The sequence below is a fragment of the Chrysoperla carnea genome, chromosome 5 (assembly GCF_905475395.1).
Source record: "Chrysoperla carnea chromosome 5, inChrCarn1.1, whole genome shotgun sequence".
In the NCBI taxonomy this organism is placed as follows: domain Eukaryota; kingdom Metazoa; phylum Arthropoda; class Insecta; order Neuroptera; family Chrysopidae; genus Chrysoperla; species Chrysoperla carnea.
The window spans coordinates 13,157,582-13,176,055 of NC_058341.1; the positions used below are offsets into that span (position 1 = coordinate 13,157,582).

At 29.3% G+C, this 18,474-nt stretch overlaps 1 protein-coding gene across 1 annotated transcript in view; it reads right to left on the reverse strand.

Annotated features, from left to right (window-relative positions):
* Window positions 1-9,924: 9,924 nt before the first annotated feature.
* The window catches only part of LOC123300530 (runt-related transcription factor 1), a 62,018-nt gene continuing 53,468 nt past the window's right edge, over window positions 9,925-18,474 (reverse strand). Inside the window, exons 4-5 of the mRNA XM_044883115.1 lie at window positions 11,247-11,456; window positions 9,925-10,793 (exon numbers count right to left, since the gene is read on the reverse strand). Of these exons, the coding sequence (XP_044739050.1) occupies window positions 9,925-10,793; window positions 11,247-11,456 (1,079 nt within the window). The remainder of the gene's footprint in view (window positions 10,794-11,246; window positions 11,457-18,474) is intronic.

An 18,474-nucleotide genomic window follows, 5' to 3' on the forward strand; every position in this document is an offset into this window, starting at 1 on the left:
CGCTTGAACGAGTAGCATTCTCGAAATAATAAAAACAAATATATTTTCTTTTGTATTATCAACTCCGATCAACATATCGATTAGTTGACACAAATGTACTTAGTTCTAAGCTGTTAATTCATTTTAATATTTAAATGGACAATATTAATTATTCATCAGACAATAAATACATATATGTATGCAACCGGGTAAACATTAAGAAGTATACAGAATTGAAAGCTATAAAGGAGTACATACATAGATTATGCACTTAGAACGTAAATGTTACCGGCAATGTACATAATAATCTACTTCTCACTTCTAGATAAAATAGAAGAGATATTTCGTAAACCAAGTCAATTATTCTGTCATGAAAATCTCATATATTTTATAAAGAAAATAACTTATTTTTCTTAACTAATCATTTTGTAGTTTCTAACATGAATTGCTTTTTCAGCCACCCTTACAATCAGGTTGAATTTTGACACCAGATTGAGATGAATGACAGGAAACGATCAGGTAGAGTTAAAAATGGAAGAGATATGAAACATTGTTAATTAACTTATACCAAGAAATATTACTTACAAAACAAAAGCATTCACTTGAAAGTGAATTTATCTCTTCAAACATGTACCAAAACGTATCTACTCAACCCATTTGGAGTTGGGTTGAGTTAGGACAGGTTGAGATGCTTGTTTATTGGCATTTAAAGGGCGTTATGTATACGAGCTTAGTGAGAAAAGATTGACTTTTTAACAAATGACATTTATAGACTGTCTGACTGTTTTAGGATTTATATAGAATGCTTACCTGATTAAATCCTTTTTCTGTGGTTAATTTGACCCAAATTTTACAAAAATTGTATGTATTTGATGTCCGACTAGTAATTTTTCTGGATTTGAGTTTCAGTTCTATATAGAGTTGATCATTTACATTTCCTGTGACATATACAATAAATATCTCTATACACGTATGCATGTATTTGTGGATATGTCTGGGAAATACAATGTAAATTGGGAGAATAACTCTCACAACTATTATAACTTGCTTTTCGGAGGACAGTCAAGGATAATTGGTTGCATTTGGAGTCAGAGTTTGTATTGTATTGTGTGTGTGTGTGTGTGTGTGTGTGTGTGTGTGTGTGTGTGTGTGTGTATGTCGTATGTGCAAACTAAATTGCCCGTCAAATTACACACAACTTCATATTTGTGCTCTGTTGCTCATTTCACTGTGAAGTCCGTCGCTTGTGAACAATATTCAATGTGTTTACACTAATTCTAATGACAATAATATCATTTGTGTATCTATATATATAATATAGAAATGGTAAAGATGTCGCATATTCTAGGTACTGGATTGAGTTTGTAATTATATTGAAAATTATTATCCTTGATTTGTACAATATGAGTCAGGAATGGTCAAGATTTACTCTATTAGCATACTTAACACGGTATTCAAAAGAATACAATATGTTCAAGAGTTTATTGGATTTGGGATAAAACACGAGCAATGCCTATTTTATGAGTTTTTACTATTTTTAAACAATTTTTACTATTTTTTAGCTAGTGGAACACCTGCTAAGAGCTATATTTCTTTCTGTACCTTGGTACATTTTAAATGTCGCGCTTATTTTTTTTATTTACAAGAAGTTTTTCTTGAAAATTTAAGTACTAATTTTAGAAGTCAAATACTTGTTTGATTCTTAAAAGAATTTAATTTAATAGCTAATTTTAGTTTTTATGTATGGAATCATTGTAGTATTAGCTGAAAAAAGACACACTTCTAATTTAGTAGTCAACCCAATATGTGAGTACATTATGTTTGGTTTGATTAGGATATTTCTTATGACATAACATAAAAATTTCATTGCACTTACTTTAAATTAATTATCTTTGCTTTTTTAACTTCTGATAACTATCACAACTCAATTTTCTTAAATGATAAAACATAAAATTTTGACAAAAAATACAATTTGACATTTATAAAAAGATTGGACTTGAACAGTAGTATTGTAAACTACTATGGTTTTGATCAACATTTTCTGAAACACAGTTTTTTAGCTGTTATAGTAGTTCCATTTAAAGCTACCGGTGTTTAATCTAGAGTAAAGTGATTTTCCCAATATCAACAACAAAGATTTTTGTCAAGCCTCCACAATTTTTCTTTAATTGAAATCTATTCTACGAAGAAATCTACAAGGTTAAATTGGCGTATTTTTCCACATGAACACCATTTTTTCAGTTAGTGAATGATTCCTTCATGCGAAAACTCATCCCATTCATTCAATAAAATAAATAATATTAATAAATAATAAATTTTCAAACAACATTTGCTTGCTTGTGCTTGCTTGTTCATTCGTTCGCTTACAAACATAAAACCCACAAAACTTTTTGTTTCATCATAATAATAATCATAATAAATATATTAAATATACAGAATGGAGCATAAATGGATATACATCTGTAACAGCTATTTGATTAAATTTTTATATCCCAATTTCTTTAATAGTAAATCATTGCTTGTTACTGGTTATAAGTTACTCATCATTTGGGTATACAGCATAAGATGTTCTTTTTTTTAAAATAAGTATTAATAAATGTATATCCACTTACACCGCACTTTGTACAATACATATATTCTTTTAAATTAATTAATATTTTCCACTTTATTTACTTTTATATATAATATATGTACAACATATACATATATATACGATTTCATATTAAATTTTGTATTAGAATCATAATTTATTTCATAATCAAACATAAAAGATATATCTATCTCTTTTAGTTTCAAGCATCTCATCATCATCTTTTATATTATATATGTGTGGCTTAAGGTTGTTCGATCAGGTAAACTCAGTCTGTGGCCACGTCTGACTTACAGAAGCACTGTGCGTTACTTTGATACTCTGGTGTATTTCGATTAACTTATTTTATCCAAAAGCGAAATTGAACAGTCGTAAATTTTCAGTTGTCACATCCGAGAGTGCTTCCTGAATGTTAGTCATGTTTTTATTTTCTAATTAACAAGAAACACGTTTTCAAATGAGCATGATGACGTTATACTTAAGCTATCAATCTGAAAAAACGCAGCGGGGAATTTGTCGGATAGTCTGACTACCAAGAACATGCCGTACTGAAAACGTATTGTTGCTTTTGAATTCATACACGATTCATTTATGGATGACGTTGCTTTTGACTGCCATATTAACTGACTGACGCCATTAATGATTTTTCTTAATAGCATAAGCTTTATTAGTATAAAGTCTTATACAAATCGAATATCCTAAAATTGTACACATGTTGTGATAAAATTTTAACTGAAGACTTTTAATTTAAGAGTCAAAAGAGTTTTTTGAGCGAATGAGTGAGTGAGTGAGTAAGAGACTTACTAGTCTTTCACTCATGTATGTAAGTACACTATTTTATATTGAAGTATTAGTGTGTGTAACATGACGATACACTGTTATATGACCATGGCGCTCTCTTTTAAAATATACGTTGTTACTTGGCTTTACGGGTGGTGCCTTTGAAGTCATACACAAAACGTTACGAATAAGAACGTTCTATATAAGGAACGTTACTGTATGATTCATGAGGAGAAATACTGCGAGACTTTACGTTTGACCCGTTTATGCCTCCGGAAAATGATATTTAACAAAAAATATTATTGGTGGAAAATTTTTCTATAATATAGAAAATCAACGGAAATTGATGGCCATAAAGACCTGCAATAGATAATATAAGTGACTCAATATTCAATATTGCGGTATTTTAATCAAATTTACACAGTCGACGAGTCTGTTCGACCTTAATCTTTTCGTTTTCCATCCTTTATTGTAATAATTTTTCCGTTGATTTCTACTTTGAATCTAAAAAACGAAGAGCCTGGTCTGATAAATTTTGAATGGAAATTACATTTGAGAAAGGATAGTTTCACAAAATACTGTTCACAATATTTTTAAGAAAGTTTATAGAAATTGTGAAATTATCGAAATGGTTTTAAAATTCTTGATTTTGATCTATTTCTTGGTGAATGGTTTATTCTATGCTAAAATTTCTTGACTTAATCTTCTTAAAACGAATAAATTACCACCCATACTAGTTTCGTGTAGACTTTGTATAAAGGTCTGCCTCATCAAATTATAAAGGATGTTTCTTAGAGGTTCATATCTTTGAATTGACAACATTCTTTTGTTTGATAATCAATTTGACATTTGGCAGTTTCTTTATATCTAGTTCAGTTTGTCATTTCATAGCTTGACTCATGCCAAAGCAACGCTTGCAAATCCACAAGATCGTGCGATCTCAACCCATCAACTTGTTTTCCTTGAGGCGGTTGGACACCTAGAATACAATATTCTGAAATACGACCACAATTGCTGCCAAAAAGTGTAAAAATTTAGCTGTCTACATGCCCGGCACTACCATATGCCCTCACTTCAATTTTTACATTATTATCATTGACTTCCCTTTTCAATAAAGTCAGTTTCGTTGCTTTAAAAAAACATTTTTCCTTAAACTTAAAGTGGCGAACCTCTTATAAAGTATCCATTACTTTTGCAAGCAATCAAGAACAAAACGTGATAGGCGTGAATCTTGGTATAGTATTATTTTCTAATAATTTTTCTGCACATTCTGGTCATAATTGTTATATTGGATTCTCTTGAAGGAACAGTTCGATTTGTAATAAGATTTTCTTTAGCTTATTTCCTCACTAACTTTGAACACTCTGTATAAGTGATGATAACTTGACTATATAACAGTGGTAGTATATTTTTGAAAAGTAGAAGCGGGGTGATGGAAGTATGAGTGAAATGATGATGGCTTATACTTCGTTTCTGAAACTACACTACATACACAAGTATGATGTATATAAGTTAGATTCTCTTTTGCAAACGAATCGCAAAACCACACTTTTCTAATTTTAGATGAAACTCGCCTTTCATAATAAATTCATATAAACAGCTTTTCTGTATAAATAAATATAATGTATACTACTTATTTCTCATAATCAACATTATATCTATACATACAGTAAAACGTGTTTATATATCAATATTGGAGTGATAAAACGTGTTTTATCACATTAAGCGTGTCTCGATAAGTTAAAGATTGTGTGCCTTTTGGGTTTGAAAAAAAAAAAAATTATAAGAGCTTGGCTGGGTTTCGACTTGATAAATGAGCTCCTGGTTTGAGATAAAAGTTTATTTTACCTTTTTTCATTAAAATTCATTCTTTAAGAGGGTCAAATTGGGGATGAAAGTTTATATGAAACTCTGTAATTTTGGTGGTGAAAAGGGGATGATAGTTTTTATGTAAATTTGTCATTTTTGATATATCTACACAGCCGATTTTAAAAATTATATCACCTATAATAAGTTACAATGCAGAGCTTCTGAGATATCACAAGATTTGGATCGATTTTAGTCCGTATCTCAAATACTATTCGACCAGTCATCAATTGCACCCGATTTTTGTACTTTTTGGGTCAAAATTACCTTATTTACTGAGTTTTATCGAAATTGGAGATTAAAAAATTTCTCGATTTTTTTGCAATTTTTTTAAGGGGTACCCCTTTGAAAAAATCGAGAAAATCGAAAAAAAAATTTTGTTTTGGAATTTGATGAAACTCGGTGGATGGGGTAATTTTGATCCAAAAATTATAAAATTTGTAATTTCCATAAAATCACTTTTCTAAATAGAAATATCAATAAAAAAGGCATATAACACGAGTTGGTCGTTCTTGTGCCATTTAACATAAGAAGGATACTACACATTCGCCTACAATTTTAACTCAATTTCTCTAAATTTCACGCTACAGTGAGGGTTAAATCCTTAATTTTTTGTATTGACACACTTACCTTTCTGAATCCTTATGTTTACAACCACTGGCTACATTAAGTTACTCACCAATTTTATTATGGCCACCTTATTCAGTTTTCACTGTATCTGTTTATTTGTGTAGTAGTAGTAATGGGTGGATTGGGATGGTTTGGTTTCTTTTTCTGAGCTTTGGGTGCTCTCACAGTTAACTCTCTACTTTGTATAGTATACATTTTTGTTGGTTGCTTGGAAGTTAAAAATCAAATAACATTATCCATATTCATATATTTATATACATATATCAAAATATATCTTCTTATATTTTACATACATTTCAAATAAATATTATGATCATTACATATTCATATTTCATATATCTATTTTAGAGATGAAGTTAAAATTAACTACTATAACTTTACTGCTGTAAAAATTTATATTCATGGGTAAATACCCTTATGTTGTTATACAAGGGCCCTATCACTCATATTCTAAGCAGCATTAATTAGAAGTATAATTTAAGTATAATTCTTAAAAAGTAGATTTATTTGAATAGATTTATTAAAAGTAGTTTTAATTATGTAGGAATATTGAGTATTCATAACACAATCGCTTACTTAAAGAAGCAATAGGGAATATTCATGTATTTTTTTTATATTTTTAATATATTGTTTATACCGTAATAACAAAGTAAAAAATATAAATACTGCTTAAAAATGCTGTATTTAAGTGTAAAAAAATATTTAAAATACATTATAATTTTGAGATATTTAAACGCAGTTTTTTGGCGCTCTCTGTTGATGACGTATAAGTACGTGATCTGTTAATTGGTGACAGTTCAATGTATAATTTACACTTTCAAAAAATGAATTTACAACACACAATTTACACACGTTATTATTAAGTTTTCTAATAAAAAGCCGTAGAATAGTATAATTTAATGAAATACCATACAAAATGTAAGTAATTAATATCATACAGTATGTCAACAAATTTGACAAGTCCGTACTATGATGTCACGTCCGTTTAAAAATTTAAATTTCCGTTTTAGAAATTTTTAAATTCCCTCACTGAACTTGTACTTTTATTAATTAATTTTAGGTAATTAAAAAGATATCAATTACTAAAATAATGGCTTAGTTTAAATGTCCAGTCATTAAAGTTACGGAAGAAAAATATTTGAACCAAATTTAAATTTCATGAATATTCCCTATTATTGCAGTATTGGTATATAGTAACTTATTAATTATACCTTATAAAAATTAAATAAAATTTACTTACCTCCTTTCTATTCTCTGATATTTATTTTTCATTTAATTCTGAAAATATTGTTCGATAATGAAATTTGTGGTTTATAATTTTTTTTTTAAATAAAATAATATTTTTTTAATTTATCTGTTAATATATTTTAATAATAATAATAATTGATTTATTTACAAATAAAATTCTATATTCACAATGCAATTTTTTCATTTATATATAATATATATTTATATATATTTATAATATATTTTATTTTATTTTGACACAATTTAATGTCTGTGAGAGAATTCATTTTTTTTTTCATTTTCAATAATTATAATATTTTCAATCAATATAATAAATAGATAAATAATAAATAAATAACATTTTTACACAACTATTTATAAATAGTAATTTAATAAAATTATAATTTTAAATAATATTTAATGACTTGTTTTTTTTATTTATTTAATCTTTTAATCCATTTGTTATTAATAAAAATAGGTATAAAGTTAGCATACATGTTTTGATATTATTTGCAACAAGTAAAAAATGCATGAGAATATTGTCCTTAGGTAAGCCCACGACACAGAGCAAGATCTCAAATGATATGTTTTTTCTCTTTTCAGAATAGGAAAAAAACTACTGATCAATTGATTTTTTAAATTTTGTTGCACATTATTTCAAAAGAGTTATACTGGCTTTGTACCTGATTTTTTTTATCCTGCGAGGGGTGATTAAATAAAATTAATTAATATCACTTAATTTATTACAATATTGCACAAAATTAATTAGTTTAATATCAAGCATTTAATAGTCAATTAACGTTAGTACTTTAGTAATTTTTTAAGGAAATGTGACTTGATTTTGTAATACCTTCAATCATGATGCCGACGGAACAATTGTGTTAAAAAAATTGATTTTTACGATGTTTTTGGAAAATTTATACGAAACATTTTGTTCAATTTTGAAAATTTCTCTTTTTATAACCGTACGAAGGTTAATTGAAAACTAAAGCTTGTTGTTTTAAAACAAAATAATAGCTTTAAGGACGTTGCTCTACTACAATTTGTCAAAAATTTTGTATTACATGTAAGGTAAGAGCATAAGAGCTTGTAGTGAAATGAGGTATAACTTTTGTCTCATACTGTACCGGCGGAGATCTTCACATACAAAATACTCAGTGTGCGACCATTTGTTTACAATACTCTACTATAGTTGTTTCTGTTACAGACACAATACCCTCGTCTTGTCTACGAAATTCTCTTCGTATCCCCTACATAAAATTATTCTGTGTCTTAATCTGTGATTATTTTTAATTTTTCATTGGGTAAATAATTTTCAATTTTTTAGACTTATTTTTAACACATTGGTAATTCTAGTATGTATCACTTTTTAATAGAGGGTCTCATTCTGTACGTGTGTCAATTTTCATGGCAACCATCTCACAAACGGTCTCGCAAATCGCGTTCAAATTTGAACGTGCAATTAATTACTCATTTTGTAAATTTCCTAATAAATTTCAATCTCAGAGCAACTACCTTAAATTTAAAATAAACGATTATTTGGTAATGATATGACTAGAAAATAAAAAATAAACACAAAGTTTTGCTTGAAGTTAAAAATACTTCTTGGATTTTTTTTTCTTTATAAATGATTTTTGATTGCACTCAATGAATTGTCTTCGTAAAAAATATCTCATTTATATCAGACGTAGTTTATTATTTGGTTTTTTAACCAGTTTTTTTTAGTATACAAATTTTTTTTATTAACCTATACGTGTATTAATTAGATTTAATTAATTTTGACACTAAAAAATTATTATAATTAAAAATTGAGTAGAAAATAATTTACTAATAATTAACAATTTAATAAAATTTGATTTAACAATATACATAAAAACTTTTTTTTTTTTTGAAAAAGGTGTGTTTATCTATTAAAGTGGTAAAGTTTTTTTTTTTGTTCTAAATTTGAGCTTTTAGAATTTATTTTTTGAGCGAATTTAAGAAAATGTCAAAATTGAGAATTTTTTTTCTTTTAGTATACTCGAGTTTTTAAAATGTAAATATTTAATTTTTAAATTGATTGTTTTATTGAAAATATCGTAAAAGATTAGACCTAGCAAATAGACCATATCAATCACATATGAATCTTTTATATCGTTGTCTCAATTCACACTTCGAACAATTTTTTAAAGCTTTTTTTTTAAAAAAGCTTATAAAACTTATGGCTGTCTTCATTTAATATTGCTTAAAGTTTAGCATTTAATTTTCAATACTGTTGGTATTAGTAAACATTCAGACAGACAGAGAGACATTCCCTTCTGGCAGGACATCAAAAGTGGTACACATTTTTGTGTTAACAATTTTTCTGGACACTTCTGTTGAGTTTCAGAGCCTTGATCAATTGCTGTAAAATGATTTTTAACACAAATTTTTTAAGATGGTTTTCTTTGAAACTGGAGATATAATATTGGGAAAATCATTTTGACTTGCAAAAATTTGTGCCTTAAAATAAAAGGCCTTGAACAAATATACGGATTTAGAGGAACCATAGTGGCTTACAGAAAATCTATTATTTTGCACTGCCTGTCAAATAAAAAATAGGTCACACTTTCAATGACTTAGTCATTTTATAGTCACTGCTCCATTTTTTGCCTGATTTTAACTGTCTGGCGTCATTGCTTGACATCATTAATGATTTTTCCAATAGTATTAAAGTTTATATTATTACAAAACCAACCGATAACTAAGTAAAAATATCACATAATTAACGATTAACAAAGTCTAACGAAATAGTTTTAAAAAAGTTAACTGAATAAACAAATAAGAAAATCATATTTACGATTGCTTATCATCAATAAACTGATAACAACATTTCAATACGGTCTCCAAACAACAGCATCACCACCAGTTTGTGCGGGACCACGTTGTCCACCATTATTACCAGTTAAACTTCTCACATGTCCACCATCGTCTTGTTGTTGCTGTCGTGCCGCAGCGGCTGCACATGACGTTGGATTATTACTTAATAAAATATCACTAGTACCATTCATACCCCCAACCCCAATCCCAACACCAATACCCCCACCGCCATGATGTCGATGTGAATGTGCTGTTGTTGATAATTGATCCATAACCGATTGTAATTCATTATGATGTGTTTGTTGAGTGCTAATAACACCACCTGCACTAGCTCCTCCTGACGAAGATGTGCTATGATGATGATGTTGTGACAACGATTGAAAATGACTTTGATTTGCAGCCGAATATAGCTGTGAATATAATAAGCTAGCGGGTAATACTGGATACAATGAATTATTACAATTTGATGTAGGATAACCACCACCTCCTGAAGATGCTGTATGCCCCCCACCTCCACCACCACCAGGTATACCCCCACCTCCACCAGAAACACCGTTACCTACACCACTTTGTGCATGATTGTTTGTACTCATGAATGTTGTATTGTGAACATTATTTACACTATTTAAAAGATCATCTTGAACCGGGCTTTCCGCTGCTGATGAATTATCGGATAGAGATCGGGGACCGGATAATGTGTAGTCGGAGTTTGATGTGTTACTTCCAGTTCCATTACCCGGATATCTTGGCACTAATAACGATGAGGTTGGTGTATTGTGATTCGTTGTACCTTGATGGTTATTTGTTGTGTTATGTTGGGTATTTTGGGTTGTTACCAAACCCAAGTGTTGATCTAGATCTGTACCAGTAGAATCCGGTAATACTGTAAGAAAACAAAACAATATTTCAAATTATAATACGTTTATTTTATCCAAATCTAAGAAACCGGGCCGAAGAATTGAAAAGAATTTTGTAACAGCGAACAACAAAAAATTTTTTGAACACCCGATCATTGCTGTTACTTTCATGTAGGTCTCTCCAAACTGAACCAATTTTCTTGAAACAAAGCTTAGAACCCTCCCCGTTACCAAATAACCTTCCAACAAAATCTAAATCGGTTCTTTTTGGAGCTACAATGCCACAGGCAGACACACAGGTGAGCAAACAACAAGACAACCACACACACACAGCGATAGAATTTATAACACCAAAGTAGCTCAACAGAAATTTTGCAGTCGGTACACAAAAAATTATACTAAGCAAGCTGTGATAAATCAAACGATCAACTTCTTCCAAAAGAATCTACAAAAACTTTTCAAAAACGATATTTACTTACATGTACTAACTGTTGAACTAGAAAAGGCATCTTGACCACTTGTTTGATCTGGTGCGGAGCCCGAAAAACCTAATGCGGGTGCATTGAATTGTGGTGTTGAGGGTGCCGCACATGAGCCTAATGAACTTGGAGTTAAATATGGTGAATATGCTCCAGCCGCACCATAACCCCAATGTGAATTACTACTGCTAAGACCAAATTGAGACATATCTGAAAGAAACATGATTGAAATTACTAACTGGACAAGATTTCTTTTATATTTCTTAAAACCTGAGAAAACCTTATCAGGTATCTTTATAAGGTAAACATAAAACCTGTTAAAAATTTCTCTTAAGTTCGGTCATAATCATGACAATAAATTCAAATTTTTTCTAATTTTAATTGAGTAATTAAAAATAATAGAGGTTTGTCAAGTAAAGAAAATATTCCGATGGGTTTTTGTGGTGCTTCAAAACAAAAAACTCCGATTCCCATTGTATTTTTGGGATACCTTACTCTTTCAATATGTTCTTGAGGTATGTTTTAATAATAAATATTAGAATAGAAAAATGATCTATAAAAATCATCAAAAATATAGTATTTACATAAAAAAACTGAATGTAAAAATATAGAAAACATACTAAACAAAAACATACATATAATAAACAATTGAACAATTATACACCCTCTAGTCAAATGTAATAAATAATAACTCAATATGATTTAAAATTTATAAACGTTATATATATTATTTTATGTATAGAATATTTTGTGAACATCGATTTTAAATGTCAAACTGGTTAGGAAATAATTGCCAGAATCAGTGATGACAAAAATGACGATCATACCTTCATATTCATTTGGGTGTCCCATGTGTGTGGCTTTTTGGACTACCCCAATGGATAATATTATATATACACATATATTGATACAGGTATGATGGTATGATAATATCTCCCTTTCAGAAACGCCATATTTGTCATGTTTTAAAATTTAATGGTATGAGGATTATACCATCCATATATACAAATATCTATGTATATATAATCGATACATCAATCAAGACCATTCACGAATATACCGCATACACATTTCGCGTATACCATCTAACCCATTTATCCCACCAAAAAACTGGGATGCAATTTTATATATTACAACAATACTATATTAGTCCGTATACCGTTGTATCAAAAAATGTAGGAATTCGATTACTGCGAGTAATTATGTTAAAATTATTCAAGACTTCGTAAACAGAAATTACGGCGACAAATCGAAAATCGTCATAATACGTCCACAAACTAATTCATTTTACAACCTATTGCTATTTCTTCTAAACAGGTATTTTTTTGTTCCTCTTCTCTATAAAATACTGAAACTAAATACTGATACCAAGTCTTTCCTGACTTTTTGCTCGTTCTGTCATTTAGTATTCTTTGCCAGCAAAGATTATATACACGCTATGTCTTTTTTGCAACTTCCTAACAATTTTCACATATCGCAAAATACATGCCAAAAATTTCGCCTGAATTTATCTCCACGATGAAGAACCAAGTGTCTACATGTCTCGCATTGGTGTAACTATGTATTTTTTGATGTGACAGTAAAGATTTTATCGTGGGATATTGCAGGCATATTTGAATATAATTTTGTGTGCAGAAAAAGCACACACCATAAATTGTTACAAATAGTTTTGACAAAAATATTCTTTTTACTGTATTTGACAGTATCACTTCTATTGGACAAAAAAGTGAAAAAATTTATATTTTTATTCTCTAGTTTTTTTAATAGATGTATTTATTCAAAATCAACAATCATTAAAAAAGTTTTGGGTCATTCTTTTCAGCTGTGATGTCAGTTTTTCGCTAGTTATCACTTATGTGCTTAATTCCGAAACCAGACCTTCACATTTTGAAACCTATTAGTGCTAGGTTAATTTTGACCACAAATTTGAAAAGTATGACCCAAATTTGGTAGAATTACATACTTGGTTTGTCAAAATTGGATAAAAATTCGATGTAATAGAGCAAAATTAAATATTTTGAATTTTGATGACGTCATCAAGTTCAAAAATTCGATTTTTTTAATAACACAGGCAATTTTGATCCGATCTTATTGGAATTTTTTTTGAAACCCACTAATTTTGGGTCATTCTTTTCAGCTGTGATGTCAGTTTTTCGCTAGTTATCACTTATGTCCTTAATTCCGAAACCAGACCTTCACATTCTTAAAACCTATTAATGCTAGGTTAATTTTGACCAAAAATTTGAAAAGTATGGCCCAAATTTAGTAGAATTACATACTTGGTTTATAAAAGTATAAAAGTCGTGCTTACAACTGGAACTGAATCATGAAATCATTACGGTATTGTGAATGCATGGATAGTGGGGTTATTATCTTTAAAAATACGTCAAAGGGGTAGTTACGATCAATTGAGACAATAGTAGAGTATTCACAGTTGAATTCAAAGTTAGCATGTACACACTAAAAAATACTACATTGATTTAAACACGTTTACTCGACTGTTGGTGTTCCTATAATAAGTAAATATTTCTTTAATTAATGATCTCCAAACATAATTCAAGAAACTAAATATAATTTTTAAGCGAGTGAGTCTTACAATGCTCTTCTAAAAATATAATGAAACAATAATTCACCAACTACCTTTTATACTGTACTGTTAATTCATGTATCCATAATGACTGACCGTAGATAAAAACAGTTGTGTATATCAACTATTCATACTGAACTCCCCATATCGACTGACCTGTTATTTTGCAGTACCCGTAATTATATTTTCCTACCCATATTTATAAGCCGTTTCCATAAGGTAGCGGTTCATGTTTTAACTACATATTGTTTTGGAATAAGCGAACGAGCCGGAGGAAACTTTGGAAATTTAGACCATTGTATTCGGGCCATAAAGGACTGCGAGATCAAAGCTGAATATTTTGGTAATCTATCTTTGTATGTGGGTATGAGAAAGAAAATATTTTATCGAAAACTAATGTATATAATATTTATAATTAAATACACTTTTCTATATACTATCACCCTTCTCAACTGTTTTTTTTTTCTGGTTCGACATAACATAACCGTAAGTGCTCAACACAACATTGATGGTAAATTATTTCATAAATATTAAAAAAAAAAAACTCATGTTAAACAAACACACAACAAACGAGTCTCTAAACATTAACAACGACAATATATCTAGAGTATGCAGAGCAACGTAAAAAAAAAACAACGATTAACAACACGATGATGCTAATGTTCAATAGATATTGTGTATGTGATACCTACTTATGAAAAACTATGTATCTAGATACTAGGAGATACAAAATATCCTATTAATGTTCCCGAAGTAATGTGTAGTACCTCGGATATAAATCATTTTTTTTTTTTTTTTTTTTTTTTTTTTGTAGAGGATAGTGGCTTAGATCTTTGAGTAGGCAACATTCTTTTGTTTTATAACCAATTTGACAACAGACAGTTGCTTTGTGTTTAGTTTGGTTTGCCATTTCATTTTTTATTAATTTCACGAAATGGATTTGTTAAGTAGTCGGAAAGTCTATTAGATTATTGTCCTTATGGACATGTAAAATTACTTGTTTACACCGATAAATCAGAGATGGTTAAAACACTTGGTGCAAAAGTGTGTGAAAATTGCACAACCAGATTGTGCCAAATATCAAACCAATCGTGGTGGCCTCATGATTGATAAAAACTTCTGATTTTTTGGTCAACCCAATATGTGAGTTGATTACGTTTTATTTTATTAGGATATTTATTATGATATAACATTGACAAAAATACAAATTGACAGTTATAGACAGATTTTAGCATTTCCTCAAAAATCATCGTGACCTGAACTGATTGAAAGTTTTAGTTTCCTAGGTAACCTAGATAGCCGGTTTTTTGTGTCTGTTGCAGTTTTTTTGATTTGAACTCCTCTAACCAAATATCATGCAATAAGGAACATAGTTTCAAAATCAATCGAAATGTTACTAAACTAGTGGTTTAAGCTGAAACTATGGCCATTGATACATAAACTGGCTTTAGAAACACATTTGAATGCTAAGTATCACACTCTCCCCTTCATGTATGTTGTAGTTTTATCATACTATGTTCAAATTGTTGTGTATTCATGACAATATTATTTTATACAAATATACGTATTATATGTACAGTGTAAAACGGAAAAAATTATAGTTTAAAAAACTTAAAGACACACGCTTTATTGCACTAAAAAGTAAAATAAACGCGTGGGGTGGTCGTTAATTGTCCTATTAGCTTATGTTAAGAATAAATGTAGACAGACTCCACGGTTTGAATCCTTCATTACAATGAACATTATTTATTATCTACTTTTTAGTGCACAAACGCGTGTTTTTGAAACTATAATTTATCTGGCAAAGTTAAAGATTCTGTACTCTTTGGGTAACAAATTAGAATAAAATAAAAATTATATATCGTGGATGAGTTTCGATCTGATGACCTTCTGCATGAGAAGTAGACGCGCTACCCACCGCACCATCTCATTGTTGGTAGATGAAACTAATAATATTTCAAGATAATATTATCGATCATGTATCCTGGTTTATCGTTAACGGACCTTGATCCATGTGTAAATTTTCAAACGAGCCGAACAGTAAGAAGTGGGTTAAAATTGATCTCTAATATTTCATTACATTTTTTGTTAGTAAGTTACAAGTGAAGCTAATAAATAGTGTTAAAAAATTCAGTTTTTCTTGTCAAAGTTTTTCGTCAAACAAATATCATTGTGTCCCGAAGCGTTTAATATTTAATGCGTTATGATTTTGATGCATATTTTCTTAGTGGTTTTGTATCTGAACAGATTGATGCCATCCTAAACAATCAAAAGGTTTTCTCATTTTCTAAGATGCCTCCTGGTCTATCATTGAAACTTTTCTTTTCTGATACTATTGACACCCTAGCTTTCATATAAAATGTATCCTCAGAATTTTTAAAAACGTTAGTTTGAAAATACCTGGTTAGAATTTATTTTTGCGCCATGATATGCTTTGAATTTTTATATCATGAAAGGCTAAAGATGTTTTAAAATTAAGAATATTTTTAGTATGGAATTTACTACCTACAGAAACAGTACCCAGCAATTTTATTATAACGAAACAAAAAAAAAGAAAAAGAAAAAGGATTGTATAATGGAAATATTTTTGTGATTATCACTGGGATATATAAAATATATATAAAATATATATTATACTCTTGTAACAAACTATGTAACAACATAAACTGGTAGCTCGTATGTCATTCGGATATTGGGTAACATATTAATTAAAAAACGGGATGACCGCAGCTTGTGTCCAGTGGCGGTCCCGCATATCCATGGTGGCTCTCTTTTCTCTTCTATACTATCACATACATGTAAACATACACAGATAGCTACTACAGGATGAATCTGTATAGGCATGTTATGTTTTATTTTACAAAAGGTGCATAAAAAAATTGTGAACGTCACAATATTTGACTTCATCAATGAAAAATCGATATTTTGCACATTCCAAATTTAATTAAAACAATTTCAAACGATACAATATTTCTATCATAGTTTGTGCTCTTGACAACGGATACAAAGTACCCTAGTTCAAATTAAAGGCGGGGTCTTTGGTATATATAAAAAATAATTCATAAACACCAACAAATTTTTTTTCATAATTAAAAAAAAAAAAAAAAAAAAAAAAAAAAACTCAATTGCAGTATAATTTTAGCGTCACCTCTAGACCAATTGTGCAAAAATCAAATTTACATTCTGTTTTTTTTGTTGTCATTTCCAACGGTGGTGTGGCAGGCTTGGTAGAGTGGTGAACTTCTAATCCATAGGTTTAGGGTTCAAAGCTCATGCAAATCGGTCACTTTCAATTGTTCAATCAATACACAATATATGATCTGGAAGTGGTTATCTGAGGAACGCATTACTATGGGCACTGATGGCACAGTTCCGATTCGTCTCGACGGTAGTACAAGTACGCTAAGAATAACCCGCATCAGATCATTCTGTGGCCAGATTGAACAGCTGCATTGAAGAACAATTGACGCGCCGTTTAGCGACTGTCTGATGTTGATAATCTCACCATCACATACAGTTTTTTTTCTAATTTTTTAAAAACCTTTATAAATTGAACAAAATTTATTTTGGTTTACACTTTTTTGTGCAATAAAGTGATATTTTGTTCGTTTTTGATAAACTAAAATTTATTTATTGTCTTTTAACTATTATTGCTATTATAAAGGACCAAAAGGTATTGAGCTTTGCACTAGATTTATGGTCATTACTAAAATTTAATTGTGCTATCTGGGTTTTTTGCCTATACCTTCCATATATATACATATTGTAATTCGAACCATCACAATTTTCACAGTATAGTAAGTATATCGATCCATGGTTATAGTTTGTATTATACATTTATTTATTTATGATTATTTATTTATTTGTTTAATTATTTATGCTTTTCTATAAAAAAAATGTAGCATAAAAGTTGTATATTTATCGTCTATATGGATAATTAGATAATCATTTATTGGTTTTTCATAGTATTGAAAAGCAAAATTAATCTTGATGGAGAAGTAGTAAGGTTAATTAGACACTAAGGCAATGTATAGATGAAAATCTAAATTTTTGATATGTTATTAATTGATAACTCATACGTTTATGGTAATTTTTTGAAATAAATCTATCGAAGTGTTTTTATTTTATCATAAAAAATTGGTATTTGTAACCGCTGAACTTAAAAAAAACTCCGTGTCTGTCTGTGGCATTGTAGCACCTAAACGGATGAACCCATTTTAAATTTTTTTGTTTCGTTTAAAAGGTAATTTAATGGAGAGTGTTCTTACCTTTGTTTCAAGTCCGAGTCTATGGTTCCGTACTTGAAACAACTAAAAAATAGCCGATGATCTTCAAAATCAAAAATTTGGATCAAAATACGAGGCCTATTTTGATCCAAAATTCTTCTGTTTGGTAAAAATAGATATTTCTACCATCTCGAAATGAATTGAACTCGTTTTTTTAATTTTGAGATAAAAAATAAGTTAAAAGATTTTTTTGTTCAAGTCGGCAACCGAATATTTATTTTACTGGAGACCCAAAATATTGATTTTATTGCTTTTTATAATAAAATCATTTGGATTCATTACTATCCAAGCTTTTTTTTTCACATTTGTATCGTAAAAGCAAATATAAATTATCAAAAACATTACTAAGATCTAT